The sequence below is a fragment of the Centropristis striata genome, chromosome 5 (genome assembly GCF_030273125.1).
Source record: "Centropristis striata isolate RG_2023a ecotype Rhode Island chromosome 5, C.striata_1.0, whole genome shotgun sequence".
Lineage (NCBI taxonomy): Eukaryota > Metazoa > Chordata > Actinopteri > Perciformes > Serranidae > Centropristis > Centropristis striata.
The window spans coordinates 17,772,026-17,794,923 of record NC_081521.1 but is presented as its reverse complement, the minus strand read 5'-3'; the positions used below and the strand labels follow the sequence as shown (position 1 = coordinate 17,794,923).

The window sequence follows — 22,898 nt, the reverse complement described above, 5'->3', positions numbered from 1 at the left end:
TGAGCCGTCATTCTCTTCTCCATAGTCAAACCAGCCGTCCCTATATAATGTAGTGTGCCCGTATTGTGATATTTATAGTAAATTCATTGAAACTGCTCCAAGCGAACTGACATGAAGGATAAACACTTTAGTTATTCTTTATCACTTTTTTCAGTATAAAACTCTGACCCGCAGAGAGGAGATGAAGTATTGACTTTATATCAACACACCACATGAAATAATTAAATTGCGTCGCTCCGAAAATGTATTTGTTGTGTCGACGTGCGGTTTTCAGTTTTCAGAATAAAGTGTTACACAACCAGGCCCAAATACCAGATAAATATGGAAAGAAGATTAATTGCATGAAATTCAAATTTAGTCGTGGTGCCCGTTTTTCCATTTCGTATTTTTGATCTGAGCTTAGTATTGAAATATGAAAAAACAAGCGTTTTTTCGTTTTTTTGTGTAATAAATAATAATAATAATAAACAAATAACAAAATAACCAGTCAATTTTCATTATTTGATTTTTGATTGCCAATTGAAAAATGAAAGAACGAATGATACACAGATTTTCCAAATATACCTAAATGAGATTTTTAAATAGACTAAAATAAAGGCTTTGAATGCTTTAATATCATCTTTGCCGTTTTTAATGTGCCCCTCTGATTAAACACCGGCCCCTCCTCGGCCCCCACAGTAACACTGGTCTAGAGCCACCACTGAGAGAGAGAGAGGGAGAGAGAACACAGCATCCTGCAGGAAGCTCTAAGGACGGAGAGAGGCGTGGCGGTGATGATGATGTGAATAATTTGTTCTCAGACTAGTTGGAGCTGTTTGTTGTCACACAGGAAGGAATGAGAGTAACAAGGAGTTAAACCCGGAGGACCAGTTCCCCCTGCCGCAGACCGTGTGTGTGTGTGTGTGACCGGATGAGGACTGAACCGGAGGGAACACACACACACACGCACACTGAGGACGAGGAGGACCAACGTTTTTAGGAGCGAGCTGCCCGGACTGACCGACCATCACACACACACACTCTCTCTGCTCATGCAACACAACATACACACACTCATAACACACACACTCCGCCAGAAATAGATTTTGGAGGATGAATGGAGCGGCGGTTACGCAAGACGGGACCGAGCCGCAGGGTGGCGCGAGGAGGACACTTCGGTTCCAGCGGCCACACGGTGAGTGACAGCGACACACACACACACACACACACACACACACACGCTCACGCACGCACACACACACACACACACACACACACACACACACACACACACACTGCTGATGGAGCTGCATGTCAAACATAGTTATGCAATAGAAACATGCAGGCGTGCATACACACACACACACACACACACTTCCTCTTTATTTCAATCATTTGTGCACGGCAGCGTGAAAGGGAGAGGGACAGTGTGCGCGTGCGCGACCCCGTGACGCAAACTGTTGATCATTTGCTCTCATTGATTACCGAGCAGAGCGCGTGCTGATCATGACGCTGCATAACATGAATGAGACACGTGCGCTGTCACGCATGTTTCTGCACCATTATGTAAGAAATGTGCAGATTTTAACGGGAGCCTATGAGGTTTTGGGAGGGGGGGGGGCGATGTATGGGACACCGTGTGCTGTTTGAGTTTGAGCGAGCAGAACCGGACGTGGTGCGCGAGGAGGTGTTAGGTGTCCCTCCGCGAGGGCAGTCCGGGACGGAAGGAGGTGGAGAGAGAGAGAGAGAGAGGGAGAGAGAGAGAGAGAGAGATTTTAAGGGATGTATGGCCGGTCTGCGGGGGTTTATTTTGGGAGGGGGGGTAGCGTAACAGCCCACGTGTCCTCGGAGTCCCTCCGTGAAGACAAACAAATGGAGGCCAAGAGGAGCGGGACACCGGTGCGGCGGCCGCTGCGAGTGCGGTGTGAGAGCACAGGTGAGGTCTGAACCTGTAGTTGGACTATTAACCTGCAGTCTCTCTCTCTCTCTCTCTCTCTACTTAACTCTCTAATGGGGACCTAGTACCAGTCCTAACCTTAAAGGGGCAGTGTGTAATTCTTTGCTACATGCTGCATCTATTGTTTTTCCAACCCAGTTTCGCTAAAGTCACGCCAACTTCTAAATGACAAAAGCCTGAACTTTGCTGTGATTGGCTCCTCACCTTGACTTAAAAATTATGGCAGCCGCAGGTTGTGTGGCTCTGTCCCGAAGCGGGAAGCCAGGATCAAGTTATCCAACCAATTCGAAAGGGCCATCAGGGCGAATCGGGATATTTGATGTCGCGCGGGACGTCTACCACACGCCTCCCACTTGGTCCAACAGTCATCGAATCACTGTTCACTGCAGCCGCCGTTGCTAACTGTGCACAGCGCCCATTGGTTATAGTAAACAAACCAGCATGCTAACTGTACACATGGTGTCTGCCGCTAATCATTAAAAAACGGCTTTGCTAACTGAGTGTCCGGTGCTTGTTGTTAACAAACGTTGGTGGCAAAGTGAACACCTCCTGCAGCAGCAGCACACACACACTGTTTGCCTATTAGCAATGTGCTACTGTGCAGCACTGCTGCTGCTCTGTCGCACGACACTATCGTCTCCTCCCACTATCGTCTCCGCCCTCTATCATCTCCGCCCACTGTCGTCTCCTCCCACTTGTCTCCTCCCACTATCCGCCCACCTCGTTCCGCAACACCAGACTGCACTATGAAAGGATACAAATATCACGCCTTCGTGGGATCATTATGAACGCCCTAAGGAGAAAAGCCAGCACAGATCTTTACGGCAATATAGCGGGACATTTGTGGGAATGCACTATGAAAGGGGCTACAGAGAAGCCATGATTGATTCTGCTGAGACCAACGGTCACATGACAAATATTCACTGAAAATCTGTTTACACAGAGCAGAGAGGAGAGGACAGGAGAGGCTGTTTACACAGAGCAGAGAGGAGAGGACAGAAGAGGTTATTAACACAGAGCAGAGAGGAGAGGACAGGAGAGGTTGTTTACACAGAGCAGAGAGGAGAGGACAGGAAAGGCTGTTAACACAGAGCAGAGAGGAGAGGACAGGAGAGGCTCGAAACATGACAATACTGAGAATATGTATAATATGTGGAGAAAACTGTTTTTACAACATTCGTGACACTTGTTTATATGTATATTCCATTTTATTCTAATTTTATTAAAATAATCTATAAGAGAAATTATTTTTCTTTTTTATCACAAACACATGTTTGAGTTGTTGCCACTTCTAGTCATGATTGTGCTGATTCCATATGTAACATAGTTAATCAGGTATTAGGATTCCACTTGCCATCTTTCAAAAAGCCCACAGGTATTGAACGCAGCACCCCTGGGGGTTAGTGTCGTGCACCCCGGGTGCAGCTGCATTCAGACCTTGTGGGATAAACGGTAAGGTTACGGGCTAGGAGCTTAGAGAGTCTTTTTTCTTTAATATATTCATTTTATTTTATTTTATTTTAGTAGAAACTTAATGTGTCTTTTAATTTTATATCTTTCAGTGGGATGCACTTGTGTTATTTTGTCAGGTATGATTTTTGTATTTCATGTTTGTTGTATTTCATGTTTTTGTATTTCAAGGCATTCAGACCTTGTGGGATAAACGTGGGATGCACTTGTGTTATTTTGTCAGAATAAAGGGCTGGATGCCGACTCGATGTCCTGGTCGAATTAATCACACAACGCAAAGAGAAAGTACTAAGCCGCTACACATAGAGCTGCAGGACTTATAGATTTATATAGATTTTACAGTGGGTAAACAGCTTGCTGGTGTTCAGAGGCTGATGTTTTTAATGTTTATTCGCCGTCATCTGATTAAACCATTAAGGAACTTCTCAGTATGGTTGTAAATTGTTTGTCACATGACACCACTTCCTGTTTGCCGGGGCAAAGGTGCAGTAGTTGCACTTGCTGATTGGTGGATGACCTCATCACCGGGCCGGCTCAGGTGACTGACAGGTCATCCGACCAATCAGACGCCCCCTCAGGTGCTCTGACGGGCAAAGGACTCAAACTCCTCCCATTTCTACACCGTGTGTGAAAGTTCAAAATCAGTGCGCTCACCTGAGGAGCTCCTCTTTAGCTCCCCTGTCACACACACAGACACAGACACAGACACACACACAAGACAGAGGTTTTATACATTCACACACTCTCACTGGGCTGCTGAATCCATGTCACAAAGACTCACTCAGAACCCTCTGGAGAAAACGTGGGGGCCATGGATGAAAAGCAGGCTAAGCCAGCGCAGAGGCTGTGAGTATATACACACACACACACACACACACACACACACACACACATACACACACACACACACACTGACAGGCTGAAACTTGTGCATTAAAAAACCTGTCTTTCTGTCAGTCAGACGTTTTCTCTGTGTGTTTGTGTTTCTGGAGCTCGGCGTCTCTCCTCTATGAGACCGGCCGGCCGTTCACCCCGAAGGTGAACACGTGTGCTCTTTTCTTCAACATCTCCACAACTTTCACAGAACTAAATGCCTGTTTTGATTCACTTAACTCTTTGAACTCTGCAGTATAAATGCTCTGCTTATGCCCATGTTGGTGTTTTTGCACATTGTGATCATCTTCAAATGATTCATGCCCCTAAAAATCTGTAGAACTTAAACTAAAGTGTTATGTAAGTGAACAAACCATTATAACTGATAAAACTATTGAAATTGTGCCATTAAAAAGTATTATTATATTCTATCTATCTATATACACTTTGTGCTGCTGGGTGGTTGTTGTTGCTGTTTAACAGAATGTATTATGTTTATTCTTCTAACTAGAAACTAAAACATTTTGTAGGTCAACAAACACAGTATCTGATAGATGCATTTAAATTGTGCCATTATTATTATTATTATTATTTATTGTATTATATTTTTTATTTGTCTCTTCTCTTTTAGTGCTGCCAGGTTGTGGTCGTTCCTTTTGGCTTCTTCATAAATCAATTAATTGTTATTGAGTTTCTGTTGTAGATATTAATTGTATCACCTGGTTTACATTTTTAAGATATAATGTATTTTATGGACAGAGAGCCAAGGCATCAAATTATTTATATCCCTAAAAAACCTGTAGAACTTAAACTAAAGTGTTGTGTAAGTGAGCAAACCATTATAACTGATAAAACTATTGAAATTGTGCCATAAAAGTATTATTATGATCAGTATCATTCTATTCTATCTATCTATATACACTTTGTGCTGCTGGGTGGTGGTTGTGCCATAAACATTTATTTTATTTTATTTCATTATATTTTATTTCTCTGCGGTGCAACATAAAAACACAGGAACATAGGACATAAAACAGACCAATGCATCTTAAAATAAAGAGCAGATTTGACCATGGACCTTTCATGTGTTAAAAAGCTTGTTTTCCTCTGACTCCTGCTGACCGACTCTGAGATTGTTTACTCACTTTGTATGCAGCAGCTGTTTTAACACTCTGTGTGTGTGTATTTGTGTGTGTGTGTGTGTTTCAGCGTCGGTGCCCCAGTTCACCAACTCCCCCACCATGATCGTGATGGTGGGACTGCCGGCCAGAGGGAAGACCTACATCTCTAAGAAGCTCACCAGATACCTGAACTGGATCGGAGTCACGACTAAAGGTACAACATGTCTCATTAATACATGATCCGGTTTCACTTCGCTACCTTTAACCTGTTTATATGCACAGAGGTGAGGGAGAAAATATGAAATGTTGAAAAAAGGTGATATTGATTGTGCAGGAAAGACCTCAAACAAAGTCCTCCACTTTGTTTCAACAAGTCATTTAAAACATCAGGTGGTCACATCTGATGAAACCAACTGATCATTAGAAAATCAGCAAAAATTCACAATTTATCGTAGAAAGAAACTGTAAAAACTGGCTTTATTGGCGCAGTTTCTAGCGGTCCTTAAACAGATCATGTGTGAAACATGATGTGTGTCACATTTCAACTTCCTCAGCTGTAAAAACGTTTCACTGCACAATATTTAGTGCAGGTTGTTCATTGCGGTGTATGGAAAAGATATACTTGTTGTATTTTGCAGATAAAGTTAATTGTTTTTACACAAGCTTAGGCTGGATGTTACCTTGCAATAAAAAGTTTGCACTCCCACTATGTGAGAAGCTTTAGTTAGTAACTCATATTAATTAATCTCAAAACCTACTGAGTCTGAAAAGTATTTTTCTCTTTAGAAAATCACCCAAAAAAAGTGTATCCTAGGGGGGGAAAAAGTAAAACAGGCATTATTTGTAGAATTATAACTTTCTGACAGTCCTTGAGCAAACATTTGAGAGAAAAAGTAATCAAATTGTAGCTTATTGTTGATATTTGTGTCAGAATGTCTTTATTCTACATGTGTCATTTAAAATAAAGCGTTTCCTCTAACCAGATCCTGTTGAAATCATTAAATTCTGCTCCTCAGAGACACTGTGAAGACATGATTGATTCTGCTGAGACCAACAGTCACGTGACAAATATTCACTGAAAATCTGTTTACACAGAGCAGAGAGGAGAGGACAGGAGAGGCTGTTTACACAGAGCTGAGAGGAGAGTACAGGAGAGGCTGTTTACACAGAGCAGAGAGGAGAGGCTAGAAACATGCACATAGTTCAACATGTATAGTGTGGCATTGTGACACTTGTTGACCTTAGAAAAATGTTGTGTGTTTATATATGAGTGGAGCAAAAGAAACAAAAAAAAAAAACACCCTAAAAGTGCTTGTTGGGGTTCGGAGGGTTGAAAACAACTTAAAATGCAGCCCATATGTTTTGTATAACTTGTGCAGAATGTGTTCCTACAAACAGATCTCTCCCTGTGTCTCTCAGTGTTTAATGTCGGCCAGTATAGAAGAGACGCCACACGTTCCTACAACAGCTTTGAGTTCTTCAGAGCCGACAACTCAGAAGCCATGAAGATACGCAAGTAAGAACCTTCAGCTTCCAGCTGCGTCGCTTTACATGTCTCGTCTCTTTGGAATATTAACCAAATTAAATATGGATGAAAGGGCCCAAATCAGACTGTGTGTTTATGAAGTTTTGCATTCTTAATGTTTTTTTCTATTTCTGTGCACAGAGCCTGTGCCATCGCCGCCCTGAAGGATGTGTGTAACTACTTCACCTTAGAGCTGGGCCAGGTCGTGGTGAGTGAAACTAAAGTTTTACTGTATTATATACAATCTATATAAATCTGTAAGTCCTGCAGCTCTATGGAATCAGCACAATCATGGCTAGAAGTGGGAACAACTCAAACATGTTTTAGTGCAGAATAACATAGTTAGAATGACAGAAATCAGAAAAAAATGGGAATGCAAGCTGAATTTCTCCGATAAATTATGCTACATGTTTGGCATGTGTCCGGCCTCTCCTGTCCTCTCCTCTCTGCTCTTTGTAAACAGCCTCTCCTGTCCTCTCCTCTCTGCTCTGTGTAAACAGCCTCTCCTGTCCTCTCCTCTCTGCTCTGTGTAAACAGCCTCTCCTGTCCTCTCCTCTTTGCTCTGTGTAAACAGCCTCTTCTGTCCTCTCCTCTCTGCTCTGTGTAAACAGCCTCTCCTGTCCTCTCCTCTCTGCTGTGTAAACAGATTCTCAGTGAATATTTGTCACGTGACCGTTGGTCTCAGCAGAATCAATCAGGTCTTCACAGTGTCTCTGATTTTAACAGGATCTAGTTAGAGCAAACACTTTATTTTAAATGACACATGTAGAATAAAGAGATTCTTACACAAATATCATCATTTTAAGCTTTGTTTTGGGCACTTTTTATAATGGAAACTTTCATAACCTATGATCTGTTCAAGGTCTGTCAGAAAGTCCAAATTTCACCGATAATGCCTGATTTTACAATTTCTTTCTACGACAAACTGAGTATTTTTGGCGATCTTTTAAAGTTACAAACTGCTTCTTTTTTAAGCCATAAAACAGCTTTTCAGAAAGTTAAGGATGATAAAACTGGCGATGCTAAGAAAAATAATCACACTTACACTCAAAAATGTCACTAAGTCTACAAAAATGCTGCAAAGAATAAGGTCAATAAATCGATAAAATCTGGAATAAAATAATTCAGTTTGTCTGAATTCTGTAGTCCTAAAATAAAATAAAAACATTAAATAATGAGTCCTCACATGGAGTGATTCGTCTCTTTCAGGTCTTTGATGCCACTAACACGACCACAGAGCGCAGAGATGTCATCCTCAGCTTCGCCAAGGAGAACGGATACAAGGTTTGTTTTTGTTTTTGCTCTTTATAAAAATGAAAACCTAGAGGGGGAAAAATGCAAGCTCCAATGTGTCTTTGCCTTTTCCACCTATGCAGGTTTTCTTCGTGGAGTCGATATGTGACGACCCAGAAATCATCGCTGAGAACATAAAAGTAAGTGAATTATGTGTTTGAACAGGAAGTTGTGCTTCCAGGATCACAGTGAGGGTCGAGTGTTTGGAGTCAAAGCCCTCTGTGTGTGTGTGTGTGTGTGTGTGTGTGTGTGTGTGTGTGTGTGTGTGTGTGTGTGTGTGTGTGTGTGTGTGTGTGTGTGTGTGTGTGTGTGTGTGTGTGTGTGTGTGTGTGTGTGTGTGTGTGTGTGTGTGTGTGTGTGTGTGTGTGTGTGTGTGTGTGTGTGTGTGTGTGTGTGTGTGTGTGTGTGTGTGTGTGTGTGTGTGTGTGTGTGTGTGTGTGTGTGTGTGTGTGTGTGTGTGTGTGTGTGTGTGACACATATGGAGATCAGTTCTCCTGCAGTTACAAATATTTTACTTTCTTTTCCTCTTTTTTTCTGTTTAGCTCAGCTCATTTCAGCACAGTACAGTTTAGTTCAGTTGTTGTTTTCTTCAATTTTTTGTTCATTTTAATTCCTGGTACAACTAAAGATACATTGGTTTGGAAACAAATAAAATGGCAAAAAAGCTGATAAGAGTTTAATTTAAGAGCTGATGTCTAGACATTTTCCATGGTTTTCTTGATAATGATTTTGGTTATTATCAAGAGAACCATGGAAAATGTCTAGATATCAGCTCTTAAATTAAACTCTTATCAGCTATTTTTGTTGTTATCATTATATTTGTCCACATAACAAATGTGCCTTTAGTTGTACCAGGCATTAAAATGAACAAGATATTAGAGAAAACAAGGGTGGTCTAATCATTTTGTCAAAGACTGTATATGGGTGGTTGACGTGACGCTCAATTTTTGTGTTCCCAGTGACAAATATTACTCAAATTTGATAATATTTCATTAAAATTAATGTTTTAATATGCAGTTCATTCTTCTACATCTAATCCATCTGCAAACAATGAGTATCGTTCTTCAACTATGCAAATATTCTGTTTTGAACATGACATTTGTCCACCGGTGCAACTGTACTAGGTAGCATTACTTATCTTAAAACAACTGTAATTTAATGAAAAATTAATCTAAATACATTAAAATACTTGAATGCATGTCATACGAGTGTTTACTTAATGAATCTAGAGGATATAAGTGTTAAGGTCCCTATGTAGAGTTATTATGACACATTACATTTTGTCCGCAAAACTGGTGTCCTCCTGGAGCAACGGCATTATGTAGATATAAAACAGGCATTAATGTGACCACCCCATTACTGAGAGGGGTCCTTCCAGAATCAGGAAGGACAGAAGACATCTCTGGAGCAGGTGGACTGCACACAAGATCAGTTCTGTCTCAAATATTTTCATAATATTACTATTTCCGTGCAGTGTTGGAACTGGTCGTCTTAAGGTAGTCCTTTGGTACAACGCAGTTTAAGTATTGATCTGAATATTTTTATCAATTTACATTGATTGATAATTGAAAATAATGTAAACCTTAACACTGTTACTCAGGATGAAGAATGTCTCTCATATAGCTAGTCCGCAAACTAGCATTGATTTCGAAAATGTCCACTGGTGAAACGCACTGTCCTATAGTACAACATGAAGTCAGTTTCACTTATTTTTTTCCTTTACTCCTATCATAATGAAAATTAACATAGTGAAAGCAAACACGCATTTGGATGGCCCGTCCTACCTGGCTGACGGGAGCTTCTCTGTCCTGCTTGGGGATTTCTTCTCCTCTGTTGCCCCCCTCACCTGTGGGGTCCCTCAGGGCTCTATACTAGGTCCCATCCTCTTCCTATTATATATTTTACCCCTAGGGGACATCCTAGTCAAACATAACATCTCCTTCCCTGTTTTGTTAAAGCTAGTTTGATTTCCATGTTGAAAGTGAGAGGCTGAAATGACCACCAAAGAAAGGTCTAGGAAGTTTAGGGAGAGGCTGAATGAAGATCCTGAGAGGAAAGAGAACTTCCTGAGAGAGAGACGCAGAAAGTAAATTTGACAATGTTTGATAATTAATTTGACTTTGTACACGACATGGGCATACTAGTACTCTGTTGTCCAATGGTGCAACGGAATGTCCTGTGGTGCAACAAATTGAATTGTGAGTGGAAAAGGTATTTTAATGAAAAATGTATGTAAAAAGTGTGGGATAGTACAATAATGTTATCATCACTATGCAGCTATAAGGATGAAATGAAGATTCCTTGGGTTTTATACCAATTATAATGAACGTAACCCAGGCATTTGGGTGAAGTCTCTATGTGTACATCTTATAGTATATAAATAACATAATTCTGAATTTTTTGGGGGTATGTTTGATGTGGAAATATAATTGGGACAAACTAATATGCCTTTGGCTTATCAATCTTATCTGTCCAACATTCTCTGAATTAAATAATGACATTCTTTATTGTGTTGCACCGGTGGACACATTTTAGGACTACCACACCAAAAAGTGAATAATATGTAAAGAATTAGAAATGGACACATTCAGTTTTGAATTATTCACATATAAGGGAATATAATTATATATCATTTGACATATATTTTTGAATTATTATTTTTTTCACTTTGAATTTGAGTTCATGTCAACCACCCATATGTCGATAACCCTCTGAACCCCAACAAGCCATTTCAGGGCATTTTTCACTCTTTTTAAATTCTCCTCTCTATGTCCTAGTGTTTCACTGCAATATATAAAATCTATATTTATAAGTCCTGCAGCTCTATGGAATCAGCACAATCATGGCTAGAAATGGACAAAAAATGTTTTTATGTGCATTTATGTTATTGTAACAAGGTTACAATTACATAAATCATCATAAGTTGAAATGATCTGATAAATTATCTTTGTCATGCCCAATTTATGCCATTCCAAGATTGTTTTGGTACCCCTGTGTGCAGGAATATTTTGAATGCATGAGAAAAACTGTGTGGTGGCTGCTATGGGTAATGGCATCATGAATAAATTGGGCTCATTGAATCCACAAGAGCTTTCCAGTCATACCCGATTTATGCAATTCAGGGACTATTTAAGAAAATACGTCTCAGTGACTAACACATTTTTAATGCACAGGAAAAACTGCATGGTATGTGGACTAACATCATCACAAGGCTCATTGAATCCACAAGAGTCTCAGCTTTCCAGTAATACCCAATTCAAGGACTATGTAAGGAAATGTTAAAATACAGTGAGCAACAAAAACTGCAATAAAATGCTATTATGGGAACTAACAACATCACACATGAAGGAAATTGGGTTTATATAATCCACAAGAGTCTCAGCTTTCCAGTTAGATGCAATTTCTGCAGCTCACAGACTGTTTAGGGACCCCTGGATGCACAAATATTCTCAAACAGTAGGCGAAAATAAAACATTTTACAACAAGAGAAAAACTGCAAGGTGGCTATGATGAGGACTAACATCATCATACATGAGGAAAATTGGGCTCATTTCTCAGCTTTCCAGTTATACCCGATTTATGCAATTCAAGGACTATATAAGGAAATGTTTTAATATAGTGAGCGACAAAACCACATTTTTACTGAACGAGAAAAACTGCAATAAAATGCTACTATGGGGACTGACATAATCAGACATGAATAAAATTGGGCTCATTTAATCCACGAGAGCTTTCTAGTAATACCCGATTTATGCAATTCTGGGACTATTTAAGAAAATGTCAGAAGACGTCTCATTTCTCTGCATGAGGAAAACTGCAGTCATGCCCAATTTATGCAGCTCACAGACTGTTTAGGGACCCTAGGATGCACAAATATTTAATTAGAATAGGAGAAAATAACACATTTATACAAACTACATGTGTTTGGCGCCAGACTGCATGGGATTAGTATAAAGTGGGCATGTCTGTAAAGGGGATTTATGCAATTTAAGAACTATATGAAAAACATAACACAACTTTACTGCAGGAGAAAAACAGTATGTATTTTGCTGCAAACTGCATGTTATCTGCATAAATGGGCATGTCTGTAAAGAGGAGTTTCGTGGGTGCACATGGAGACCATTTTCATTCAGATGTGTGCATAGTGTTTTCACTCGCCAAAATGTAGCCTAACTTGCGTGTTATTTCACCCCCTTGATAAGATATCATGAACGGTTGGTGCCAGTGGATCTTGACATGATACCAGTGTCTTCACTGTGGCTGTAAAATTGAGCCTCGTACAGCTTCTGAGACACAGTAATCACAGGCCTGGCCTGTCAAGCTCCTTTAAGAATACGTCCCGCCTTTTACATTTTTGCTTTATTTTGAGTCTTTTCTTTGGGAACACTTGTAAATAAAAACAGATGTGAAAATGTTGCACAAGGCCTGTTGTGTCCTAGAATGTTGGCAGTGAGATTTAGTTTTCTGTCTCACGCAAACCCTCTCTCTGTCTCTGTCTCTTTAATAACAGCAAGTGAAGCTGAGCAGTCCTGACTACATCGACTGTGACAAAGAGGAGGCTGTGGCCGACTTCCTGAAGAGGATCGAATGTTACAAGTTGAACTACGTCCCGCTGGACGACAACAAGGACAGGTGAGTACATCTGCAGGGTGAAACTAGATTGCGGCTGCTCCTGCTTACAGCTCAATGTTTATACTCCATGCAGGAAATAAAGTATCCTGTATGTAACGTGAAGCCATGATGTGAGCTGGGCATAAGACTGTGGCCTTGATTTTCACTGCAATAAGTGGCAGAAAAAGTATTCAGATCCCTGACATGACCAAAAGTATTAATACCACACTGTTAAATTACTCCACTACAAGTAAAAGTCCTGAATTCAAAACTTACTGAAGTAAAAGTACAAAAGCATCAAAATGTACTTAAAGTATCAAAAGTAAAAGAACTCGTTATGCAGAATATTTTATACATTCCAAATATATTATTGAATGCATTATGTAAGCATCGTTTTACTGTCAGGGTAGGGCTCATTTTAACTGTTTAATATAATGTTTTGTAGTTTAATTTATGAAAAATGTCTAATTATTTTAAATGATCAGGTTTGCAAAAAGTTCAATATTTGCTTCTAAAATGTTTTTTTTACAGAATCCGGTTTATGCAAAGTTTTAAATGAAACGTAGAATAAAGTGAGTTTTAAAAAAATTTTAGCTTCTTTTTGGGTACTTTTTTATTGTGAAAGTGTTCGTTCAAGGACTGTCGGAAAGTTAAAGCTCCAACTATAATGCATGTTTTTACAGTTTCTTTCTGTGATAAACTTTTGTGTATTTTTGTCAATTTTCTAAATAAATCAAAAGTTTTAAACCAGCCAGTGGCTTTATGGTTAAACAAATTAATATGTAAGTACTAATATATATTTCTCTGCATTTTCTGTGTTTGCTCTGCATAAATCTGCATTCTCTCCATCTTATTTTATATTCAAAGAAAATGTACTGGCTTAATAAATGTTGACAGGTAATCAAAAAACTCAACTAATTTAATTAACAATTTTTTGCAACAATTAAAACAAATACAAGCAAACTAAACACAAAACTGCCTGGGGAGTGCACACTGTTATTACAATCTTGTAGAATGGTATATCTTTCAATTATTATTCAGTCCAGTCTCAGTGTATAGAGTCCTGGATATTGTCCATTTTTCCCATTTCCTGTCCACTTGTGCTTCTTGCAGCCGCAATATATGTGTCAATTTTTCCATTAAAAAGATTTCTTCCACAATTGTTATCCATTGATCCTTCATTGGTGGTGTTTCGTTTCCCCACTTCCTAGTGATGGCTCTCTTGCCTGCCACCAGCAGTACTTTGATCAGGTATTCATCATGTCTTAGACACTCCATACCCTAATATTTGCTGTAAAACCCTACATACCATTTCCCTGAATACAGTAATTTTTTGACATTTCCAAAAGACAGTGGTCTAAATTGAAAGATCCACAACCTCGATCCACAACATTTCTGGTGGCTGTGCAGTTGCTTACTCTTCATTTTCGGTGTAATAAAAAACAAAACGGATCAGATCCTTCCATGCAAACTCCAAATTCGTGAATTAGTGGATGAGTGATTTATCTTCCACATTTTGTGCCACTCCTCCTCTGTAATTTCTACATTAAGCTCTTTCTCCCATTTCACCTTAATATATTTAGTTAAATGTTTCCTGTTAGTACTCAATCCTTGATATAGTGATGAGATTATCCTTATGCTACATTCATGATAAGCTTTAACTATGATTCGGATGACATCATTCACTCCCCGCGAAGAATCCAACTTGATCTCCTTTTTATAGTAGTCCTTTACTTGAAAATATCTAAACATTTTGTGAGAATCTAATTCATATCTTCTTCTGAGATTTTCAAAACTCACCAGCTCCCCTTTGGTTCTAACACACACCAGCAGTTATTCCTTTTAATAACAGCTTTTATCAGCAGGTTGCAGGATCTTTTTTTTTCCAAGAGAGCAGAAATCTGTAAAATAATTGAATAAAAAATAAATAAATAGTGTTTGTGTAGTTGCCTTCCTTGGGGCTAGAAAACTTTACAGTCTTTTTTATTTGGACAATGCCAATTATCTCAGAAGAAGCGTTAATCGGCCTGATTATTAACCAAACGTCCATATTTATACAAACCGAAGCTCTGACTCTCAGAGATTTTCACTGGACGTAAGAATTATTGTGGTTTTGTTGCATTAAATGATTTTCTGCCCTCTTCTTGTCTTTACGCAGGAACTTGTCTTACATCAAGATCTTCAACGTGGGCAGCAGGTACCTGGTGAACCGGGTCCAGGACCACATCCAGAGCAGGATCGTCTACTACCTCATGAACATCCACGTCACCCCCAGATCCATCTACCTGAGCCGCCACGGGGAGAGCGAGCTCAACCTGGTGGGACGCATCGGGGGCGACTCGGGGCTGTCGCCTCGAGGGGCAAAGGTCAGCAGGGTTTGGGCTGAGAGGGTGTGTGTGTGGAATGAATATATAATATTACCTTACCCACCACATTATTAGGTACACCTGGTTAACTGCTCATTTATGCCGATATCTAATCAGTCAATCACGTGGAAGCTACTCAGTGTATTTAGGCCTGCATTCATGCAAAATGCATGGCAGAAAATGCTGTTTTAAAGCTTTTTAATATGGAGATTTCTTGCTTCTTTCTGGGTTTAAAAAAAAAAAATCAAAATTAAACATATATCTTTGGGTTTTAGGTTTTTTACATTCTCCTCTCTGTCCTTGTATTTCACTGCAATATATAATTTCTCTGATAAATAATCATATAGTTTAAATATATATATATATATATATATCGTTCACTCCAATGTGTTGTTTGTATGCAAACTGCAGGGGGTCGAGTTTGTCTTTGACTTCAGCTCTCAGTAGGCGTAGAATCAGCCGCTCCAAGGTCTTCATGATGTGAGAAGTGAGGGCTACTGGTCTTTAGTCATTAAGTTCAATTTTCCAAGTGCCCACAAGTGTCATGAATATTGGTGAAAAAAATTGCTCCACATATTGTACATACTGAAATATTGACATGTTTGCAGCCTCTCCTGTCCTCTCCCCTCAGCTCTGTGTAAACAGGCTTCACAAACTGTAGCTGAGGAGCAGAATTTAATGTTTTTAACAGGATCTAGTTAGTGCAAATGCTTTATTTTAAATGATGCATGTAGAATAAAGAGACATTTACATTTTAACACAAGTTTTGGTCACTTTTATAACCTATGATCCGTTCATAGACCGTCAGAAAGCTCAAATTTCAACAATAATGCCTTTTTTACGGTTTCTTTCTGTAGTAAGGAGTGTGTGCTTTTGATCTCTTAAAGGAAAAGTATGTTTCAATGCCGAGTTTATAACAATATTCCTTAGTGGCAGCTCTAGTCCAAGCAAGGGGTACCTAATAAAGTGAACTGTATATAAATCCTGTCTGTGTCCTCTCTGCATGTCTGTCAGTTTGCCAGCGCTCTGGGTACGTACATGCGTGGTCAGTGCATCAGCGACCTGAAGGTGTGGACGAGCCACATGAAGAGGACCATCCAGACCGCAGAGGCCCTCGGGGTCCCGTATGAGCAGTGGAAGGCCCTCAATGAGATCGACGCTGTGAGTGTTGACTGTGTGTGTGATTCACCCCTTAGCGTTCTGCCCACGTTTAATGGAGAGTTGTGGGCAGTGGATATTTAGAGGGAGACAGCAAGTCTATAATGCAGGTGCATCTCAATAAATTAGAATTTGATGGAAAAGTAAATTTCCAGTAGTTCAAGTCAAATATCAACTCAAAAAGTATTGAGTCATATAGATGGACATACTTTTCAGAGGCCAACATGTCCATATTAAACATACTTTTTAAAATTGGTCTTCTGTAGGTTCAAATTTTTTGAGACACTGAATTTTAGGTTTTCCTTAAATGTAAGCCATAATCATTATAATTAGAAGAAATTAAATAAATGAAGACATGGGATGTTTCATTATGTGTGTAATGGATCTATATAATGTGCTATTTCCACTTTTTGAATTGAATTACTGACATAAATAAACATTTCTAATATGATATTCTAATTTATTGAGATGCACCTGTATATTATGCATAGTAGTGGTGAACATCATCTGAAAGCTTGAACGTGAAGACTAATCTGAGATGCAGCTCAGCACTGAGAATCAAGATGTTCTGGTCATAAATCTCGAATAAAAATGAATGAAATTAATTATTTATTTAAACCTATTAAGGTGTATAAGGGTTCATAATATTAATATAGCTCAAGTTAAAAAACAAATGCCCTCGCTGCAATGAAATGCTGCAATGGGGACAAACATCATCACACATTAATACCAATCACAGGCTGTTGAGTGACCCCAGCGAGCACAAATATCCATATAGAACGTGCAAAAATGAGAAACATTGGTTTCTGCCTCAAACTGCATGTTATCAGCATGAACATGTCAGTAAAGAGGAGACTTGTGGGTCCACGTAGAACTCTAAAGATATCACAGTAGTAGATTTTTTAGATCTTTTTAATTTCATAAAATAAAGGCCACTACAGCATCTGAAAGGGGAAAAACTAGGCCAAAAAAAAAAAGCATTTTCATACTATATGATGGACATGCAAAACCTTGACCATCAACATGAACTCTACTGTTTATAGTTTAAATTTTACAGATTTTTTATAAACCGTGTTGTGCTTGTTTGTGTGAGTCTTTGACAAAGAGACCGCCTCTGTGTTTTCCGTCTCAGGGGGTTTGTGAGGACATGACGTACGAGGAGATTCAGGAGAATTACCCTGAGGAGTTCGCACTGAGGGACCAAGACAAGTACCGCTACCGCTACCCCAAAGGAGAGGTGAGGAGGGATCGGTCCTTACAAATCCTTTGTGACCTACAGTCAGTTTAATACATTACAAGGTGTCTTTGTAAACACATATTCTGTGTTGCTATTTAGGAATCCAGGTGGAAGATAAACTAATAATAATTTAATATGACATAAATTAGAAGCAAACAAAACGTTTTTACTCTTCATTTTAAAAGAAAACATGACTGATTAAAACCTGCAAAATTCATATTCTGCCAGTTAATTCACCAAGTTATTTTACAGATAATTTATTTTAAAATACAGATAATATAAGTTAATATATTAATTATAAAACATATATAATCTGTGGAATAGTTTTTACTTTTAACCAGTTTTAGTTTTTCTTTAAATTAAATATATATATTTTTTAGGTTTTACTGTAAAAATAAAGGAATTTTTAATTTTAATTTTAAGGAATTCTTAATTTTCCATATAGAATTATGATTTTTTTTTTTGTATTTTTACAAAGAATTCACTGTAATTTAATAGAATAATACTGTTAAAAAACTATAATAATTATATTAATTTACAGATTTAAATGTCCATTTTATGGTTAATATTTGTAATATAATATTTAGTCATTTACCATTTTATGGCATTTGCACTTAATGTAGAAGAAAAATCCTTTAAAGTAATTCAGAAAATTTCAGAAAAATTACTTTTTTACAGTGCAGAGTTCAGTTTAACTAAAACTTGTGTGTGTGTGTGTGTGTGTACCAGTCGTACGAGGACCTGGTGCAGCGTCTGGAGCCGGTCATCATGGAGCTGGAGAGGCAGGAGAACGTTCTGGTCATCTGTCACCAGGCCGTCATGAGATGTCTGCTCGCCTACTTCCTGGACAAAACTGCCCGTAAGACAAACTTCATTTATCGTTGGAATTTGAAGTTTCCAACAGTCCTTGAACGAATCAAAATTAAGCTTAAAATGTTTATGTTTGTGTCAGAATCTCTTTATTCTACATGTGTCATTTGAAATAAAGCGTTTGCACTAACCAGATCCTGTTAAAAACATTAAATTCTGCTCCTCAGAGACACTGGGAAGACATGATTGATTCTGCTGAGACCAACGGTCACGTGACAAATATTCACTGAAAATCTGTTTATACAGAGTAGAGAGGACAGGAGAGGCTGTTTACACAGAGCAGAGAGGAGAGGACAGGAGAGGCTGTTTATACAGAGCAGAGAGGAGAGGACAGGACAGGAGAGGCTGGAAACATGACAATACTTCAATATGTTCAATATGTGGAGACACAATTTTTTTGTGACTGTCACTTGGATGTATGTATACATTCCAAATTTTAAGAAAAATAATTTATCTGAGAAATTCAACTTGTTTTTTTTAACTTTTTTAATGATTTCTGTCATTCTGCACAAAGATATGTTTGAGTTGTTCACTTCTAGCCATGATTGTGCTGATTCCATAGAGCTGCAGGACTTAGAATTCAAATGTAAAAAGAGCAAAAGAGGGTTAATGGCTATTTATACTATATACTATTTAGTATGCAGAAAAATAAACTGTATGTCAAACATGTTTATATCATGTTTAATTTAATTAATTTGACTTTTCTTTGTCCCCGTGTGTCAGATGAGCTGCCCTACCTGAAGTGTCCTCTCCACACCGTCCTGAAACTAACACCAGTTGCCTACGGTCAGTCTCTCTATTTCAACCTCCTTTATATTATTAGGATTCCCCGCATCTTTTTAACCAGACTCCTTCAGTTCCTGACCCCTATCTATCTCTCTTTCTCTCTCTCTCTCTCAGGATGTAAAGTGGAGTCTGTCTTCCTCAACATTGAAGCTGTGAACACACACAGAGACAAACCAGTGGTAAGTTATTTATTTATTATTATTTATTTTAATCTTTTTTTATAAACCTTCAAGAGGGCAGGTAGATTTCTGTGATAACTGTCATGTCGTGAGAATTTCAGCTTTTTTTAATTTCTCCGTCAGATGCTTCAAAAAACCAAATACTCGATACTGAATATACCGTAATATAATATTTTAATACATTTTAATAAATGTTCAGCATGTATTTGAATTAACTGAACATGTTCAACCTAATTTTATCATTATTTCACACTCACACTTGAACACAAAAACACAACAACATTTACGACAATTATGACAAAAAACAATATACATATTTACTACTTGAATAATTAACAAGTAACTTACTAGCCAGGACTGCAAATATTAAGACTGATCTTTTGAAAAAGGTCCCAACCCGTCTCACTGACAGGACACTCAATTAAAAATAAAATAATAATTAATTAATTAATTAAATTTAAATTATTTTTTAAATATGGAACATATATGCTGCCAAAATAATTAGATAACTGACTGTAAATAAATTAAATTTACCAAAAATAATATTCGAAACCATGTGATGGTTTTGGTCTTTTCCAGGTATTTTTTTTGTGTTTACAAATGCATCTATATCATCTATATCACATCTATTATCATTCAAAATAAAAGTAGAGCTCTTTAAGAAAAACTCATTTGCCTGATGAAGAAGAAATATTTCAATAAATGTTAAAAGATAAAACACGGAAATTAATACATTTAGGGAGATGCAAAGGGAAATAATGCAGAAATAAATAAGTCAATAATGAATACATTTAAAATAAATTAATTTAAACATTAATATTCAAATTAATAAATAGGAAAATTCAAAAGTAGGGGAATTCAAAAAATTGAAACAGAAATTCCGATTTCTGTGAATATGCATTTTTATATGATTTTTGGTCAATTTTATGTATTTATATTTTTGTTCAGTGAATATAACAGTATTTTCAATAACTTTTCTGGTTTATGATGGCTTGGTACTGTTTTTACAGATTTTAACCAGTAAATAAACTTGAAACTGTAGAAGTGAGGGACAGAAACAATCTCAGGACAGTAAAGTATTGGTGTCTGTCTCTCTCAGAACGTGGATGTGGACAGAGAGCCGGCGGAGGCCTTGGAGACAGTCCCAGACCACATCTAGAGGTTTAATTTCCATCCACCCTCATGGAAAGTGGCCTTTTTTAATTTAAGAAATCATAGTGTTCATTGGAGAATCGTTGTGATGAGACATTTCTCCTGTGGCAGCCTATTTCCATTGTAAAAGCACTTTATGACGCAGGGCTCCGGCCACATGTCTGCGATATGAAGACGAAGCTTCCTTTACTGTGAAACATGAGTGCTGGCAACACGACCAGTTTCACTCTGTGGATATATTTGAACTCAGTCACCTGCGTGTCACTCACTGAAATCACAAACTCAACATGTGTACTCGCCTTCAGCGTACTTTTAAAAATGGTAGTATGTTTATTTTTAGGACGCACAACTAAATCACTTCGTCACTTCCGGAGAACCTCCTTGTTGTTTGGAGACATTTAAAAATGACACAAAAAGGAGAAGAACAGGAATATCTTGTTTCAGAGCTGCTGCGGTCGTCGTCTCTCATTTTATTTTTTTAATTATCTTTTAACCCTCTGAACGCCATCATTGAAATGCATGTTTTCTTTAAAAGGTCGCCAAAAATACACCGTTTATCATAGGAAGAAACTGTAAGGCAAGCATTATAGTCTGAATTTGAACTTTCTGACAGTCGTTGAACAGATCATAGGTTACAAAAGTTAGGTTAGAAAAAGTGACCAAACAAAGCTTAAAACTGTGGTATTTCGGTCAGAATAACTTCATTCTACATGTGCCATTTAAAATGTCAAGAATTAACTGTTTGGAATAGCTAGATCCTGTTAAAAACATTAAATTCTGCTCCCCAGAGACACTCTGAAGTATTGTGAAATATTCACCGAAAATCTGTTTACACAGAGCAGAGAGGAGAGGACAGGAGAGGCTGTTTACACAGAGCAGAGAGGAGAGGACAGGAGAGGCTGGAAACATGACAATACTTCAATATGTGGAGACACAATTAATGTTCCAATATTCGTGACACTAGGCACTTGGGAAAGTGTATATATATACATTAAATTTAATTCACATTTAAAAATAATTATTTATCAGAGAAATTTGACTTTTTTTCCCCTATGATTTCTGTCATTCTGTGTTATTCTGCACAAAGACATGTTTGAGATGTTCCCACTTCTGGCCATGTTTGTGCTGATTCCATAGAGCTGCAGGACTTATAGATTTATAGAGATTTTATATATTGCAGTGAAACACAAGGACACAGAGAGTAAAATTTAAAGAGTGAAAAAATGCCCTGAAACGGCTCGTTGGGGTTCAGAGGGTTAAAACTGTCGAGCGTTCATCGCATCGAAATAAAACATCAGAATCACGCACACACAGATGAAGCATTGAGAGACAAAACAACAAAAACTGAAGAAACTAAAGTAGAAATGATGCTTTGGTCGCTGTCCAGTGTTCGCACTGTAATAATTCACTGGAAATAGTCTAATTTCTTTCACATACTACACAAATCTCGATCATTTCCTCTTCACTGTTTGTACAAATGCATTTACCAACTTCACACCAGTTCTGTCCTTGAACTGACACGTCGCTGTGAGCCGTTTGACATCGTGTTATCTCGTCTCCACATTCACAGGCACATCATAAGAATATATAAACAACTGGCAGGCAGCTGTGAGTTTTCACTTGTCATCACAGTGTCGACTCTGGAAACACTTTGATATTTTCAGACTACAAGAGATTTGACAGATATTGAAATTGACTGGTGTCGACTTCGGTGTTGAATGAAATTTGAGTAAAAGTAGAGGCACCTTAACTGCCCAAATACCGTGATGTGCCTCACACGAGTCAGATACACGATTATTCTATGCACCCTCCATACACACACACACACACACACACTGTACACCTGCCTCCAGTGTGTGTGTGTGCTATCGTATGTTTTTAACTCATTTTTATGAAGATGCATGAGGGATTTGGTGCAATGTGCAAGTGTTTTTTTATTTTATTTTTAATAAGTTTACTTGGACTTTAGGTCAAGATCTGAGGGACTGTATCACAAAGTTAGTTTGAATTGGTCCGGCTTTCTTTGGGTTATAAAGACACAAAAGTAATGAAGAGCTTTGCCTATTTCCTGTGGAGTACTAGGAAATGTGATTATAATTACCAGAGCAAAAATTGAAATCTCTCAATCGCACAACTTGAAAAGAAGAAACGTGTGTATATATATATATATATATATATATATATATACACATACATACATACATACATACATACATACATACATACATACATACATATATATACATACATACACAGTCATGGCAAGAATTATTAGAACCACCCTTGTTTTCTTCCATGTCTTGTTCAATTTACTGCCTCATACA

At 38.1% G+C, this 22,898-nt stretch overlaps 1 protein-coding gene across 2 annotated transcripts; it reads left to right on the top strand.

Annotated features, from left to right (window-relative positions):
• The first annotated feature begins 1,007 nt into the window (after positions 1-1,007).
• On the top strand, positions 1,008-21,308 carry si:dkey-96f10.1 (6-phosphofructo-2-kinase/fructose-2,6-bisphosphatase). 2 transcript variants are annotated; one of them, XM_059332985.1, is made up of 14 exons: positions 1,008-1,174; positions 5,486-5,611; positions 6,817-6,913; positions 7,064-7,130; positions 8,132-8,206; positions 8,299-8,355; positions 12,726-12,847; positions 14,985-15,192; positions 16,207-16,353; positions 17,483-17,587; positions 18,317-18,446; positions 19,181-19,243; positions 19,358-19,422; positions 20,522-21,308. In XM_059332985.1, exons 1-14 carry the CDS (start codon positions 1,093-1,095, stop codon positions 20,579-20,581), a joined length of 1,404 nt encoding a protein of 467 aa, XP_059188968.1. In that variant the 5' UTR covers positions 1,008-1,092; the 3' UTR covers positions 20,582-21,308. The 2 variants fall into 2 exon arrangements, with proteins under 2 accessions (XP_059188968.1, XP_059188967.1); XM_059332984.1 differs by lacking the exon at positions 1,008-1,174 and adding an exon at positions 3,009-4,252.
• Positions 21,309-22,898: the final 1,590 nt, after the last annotated feature.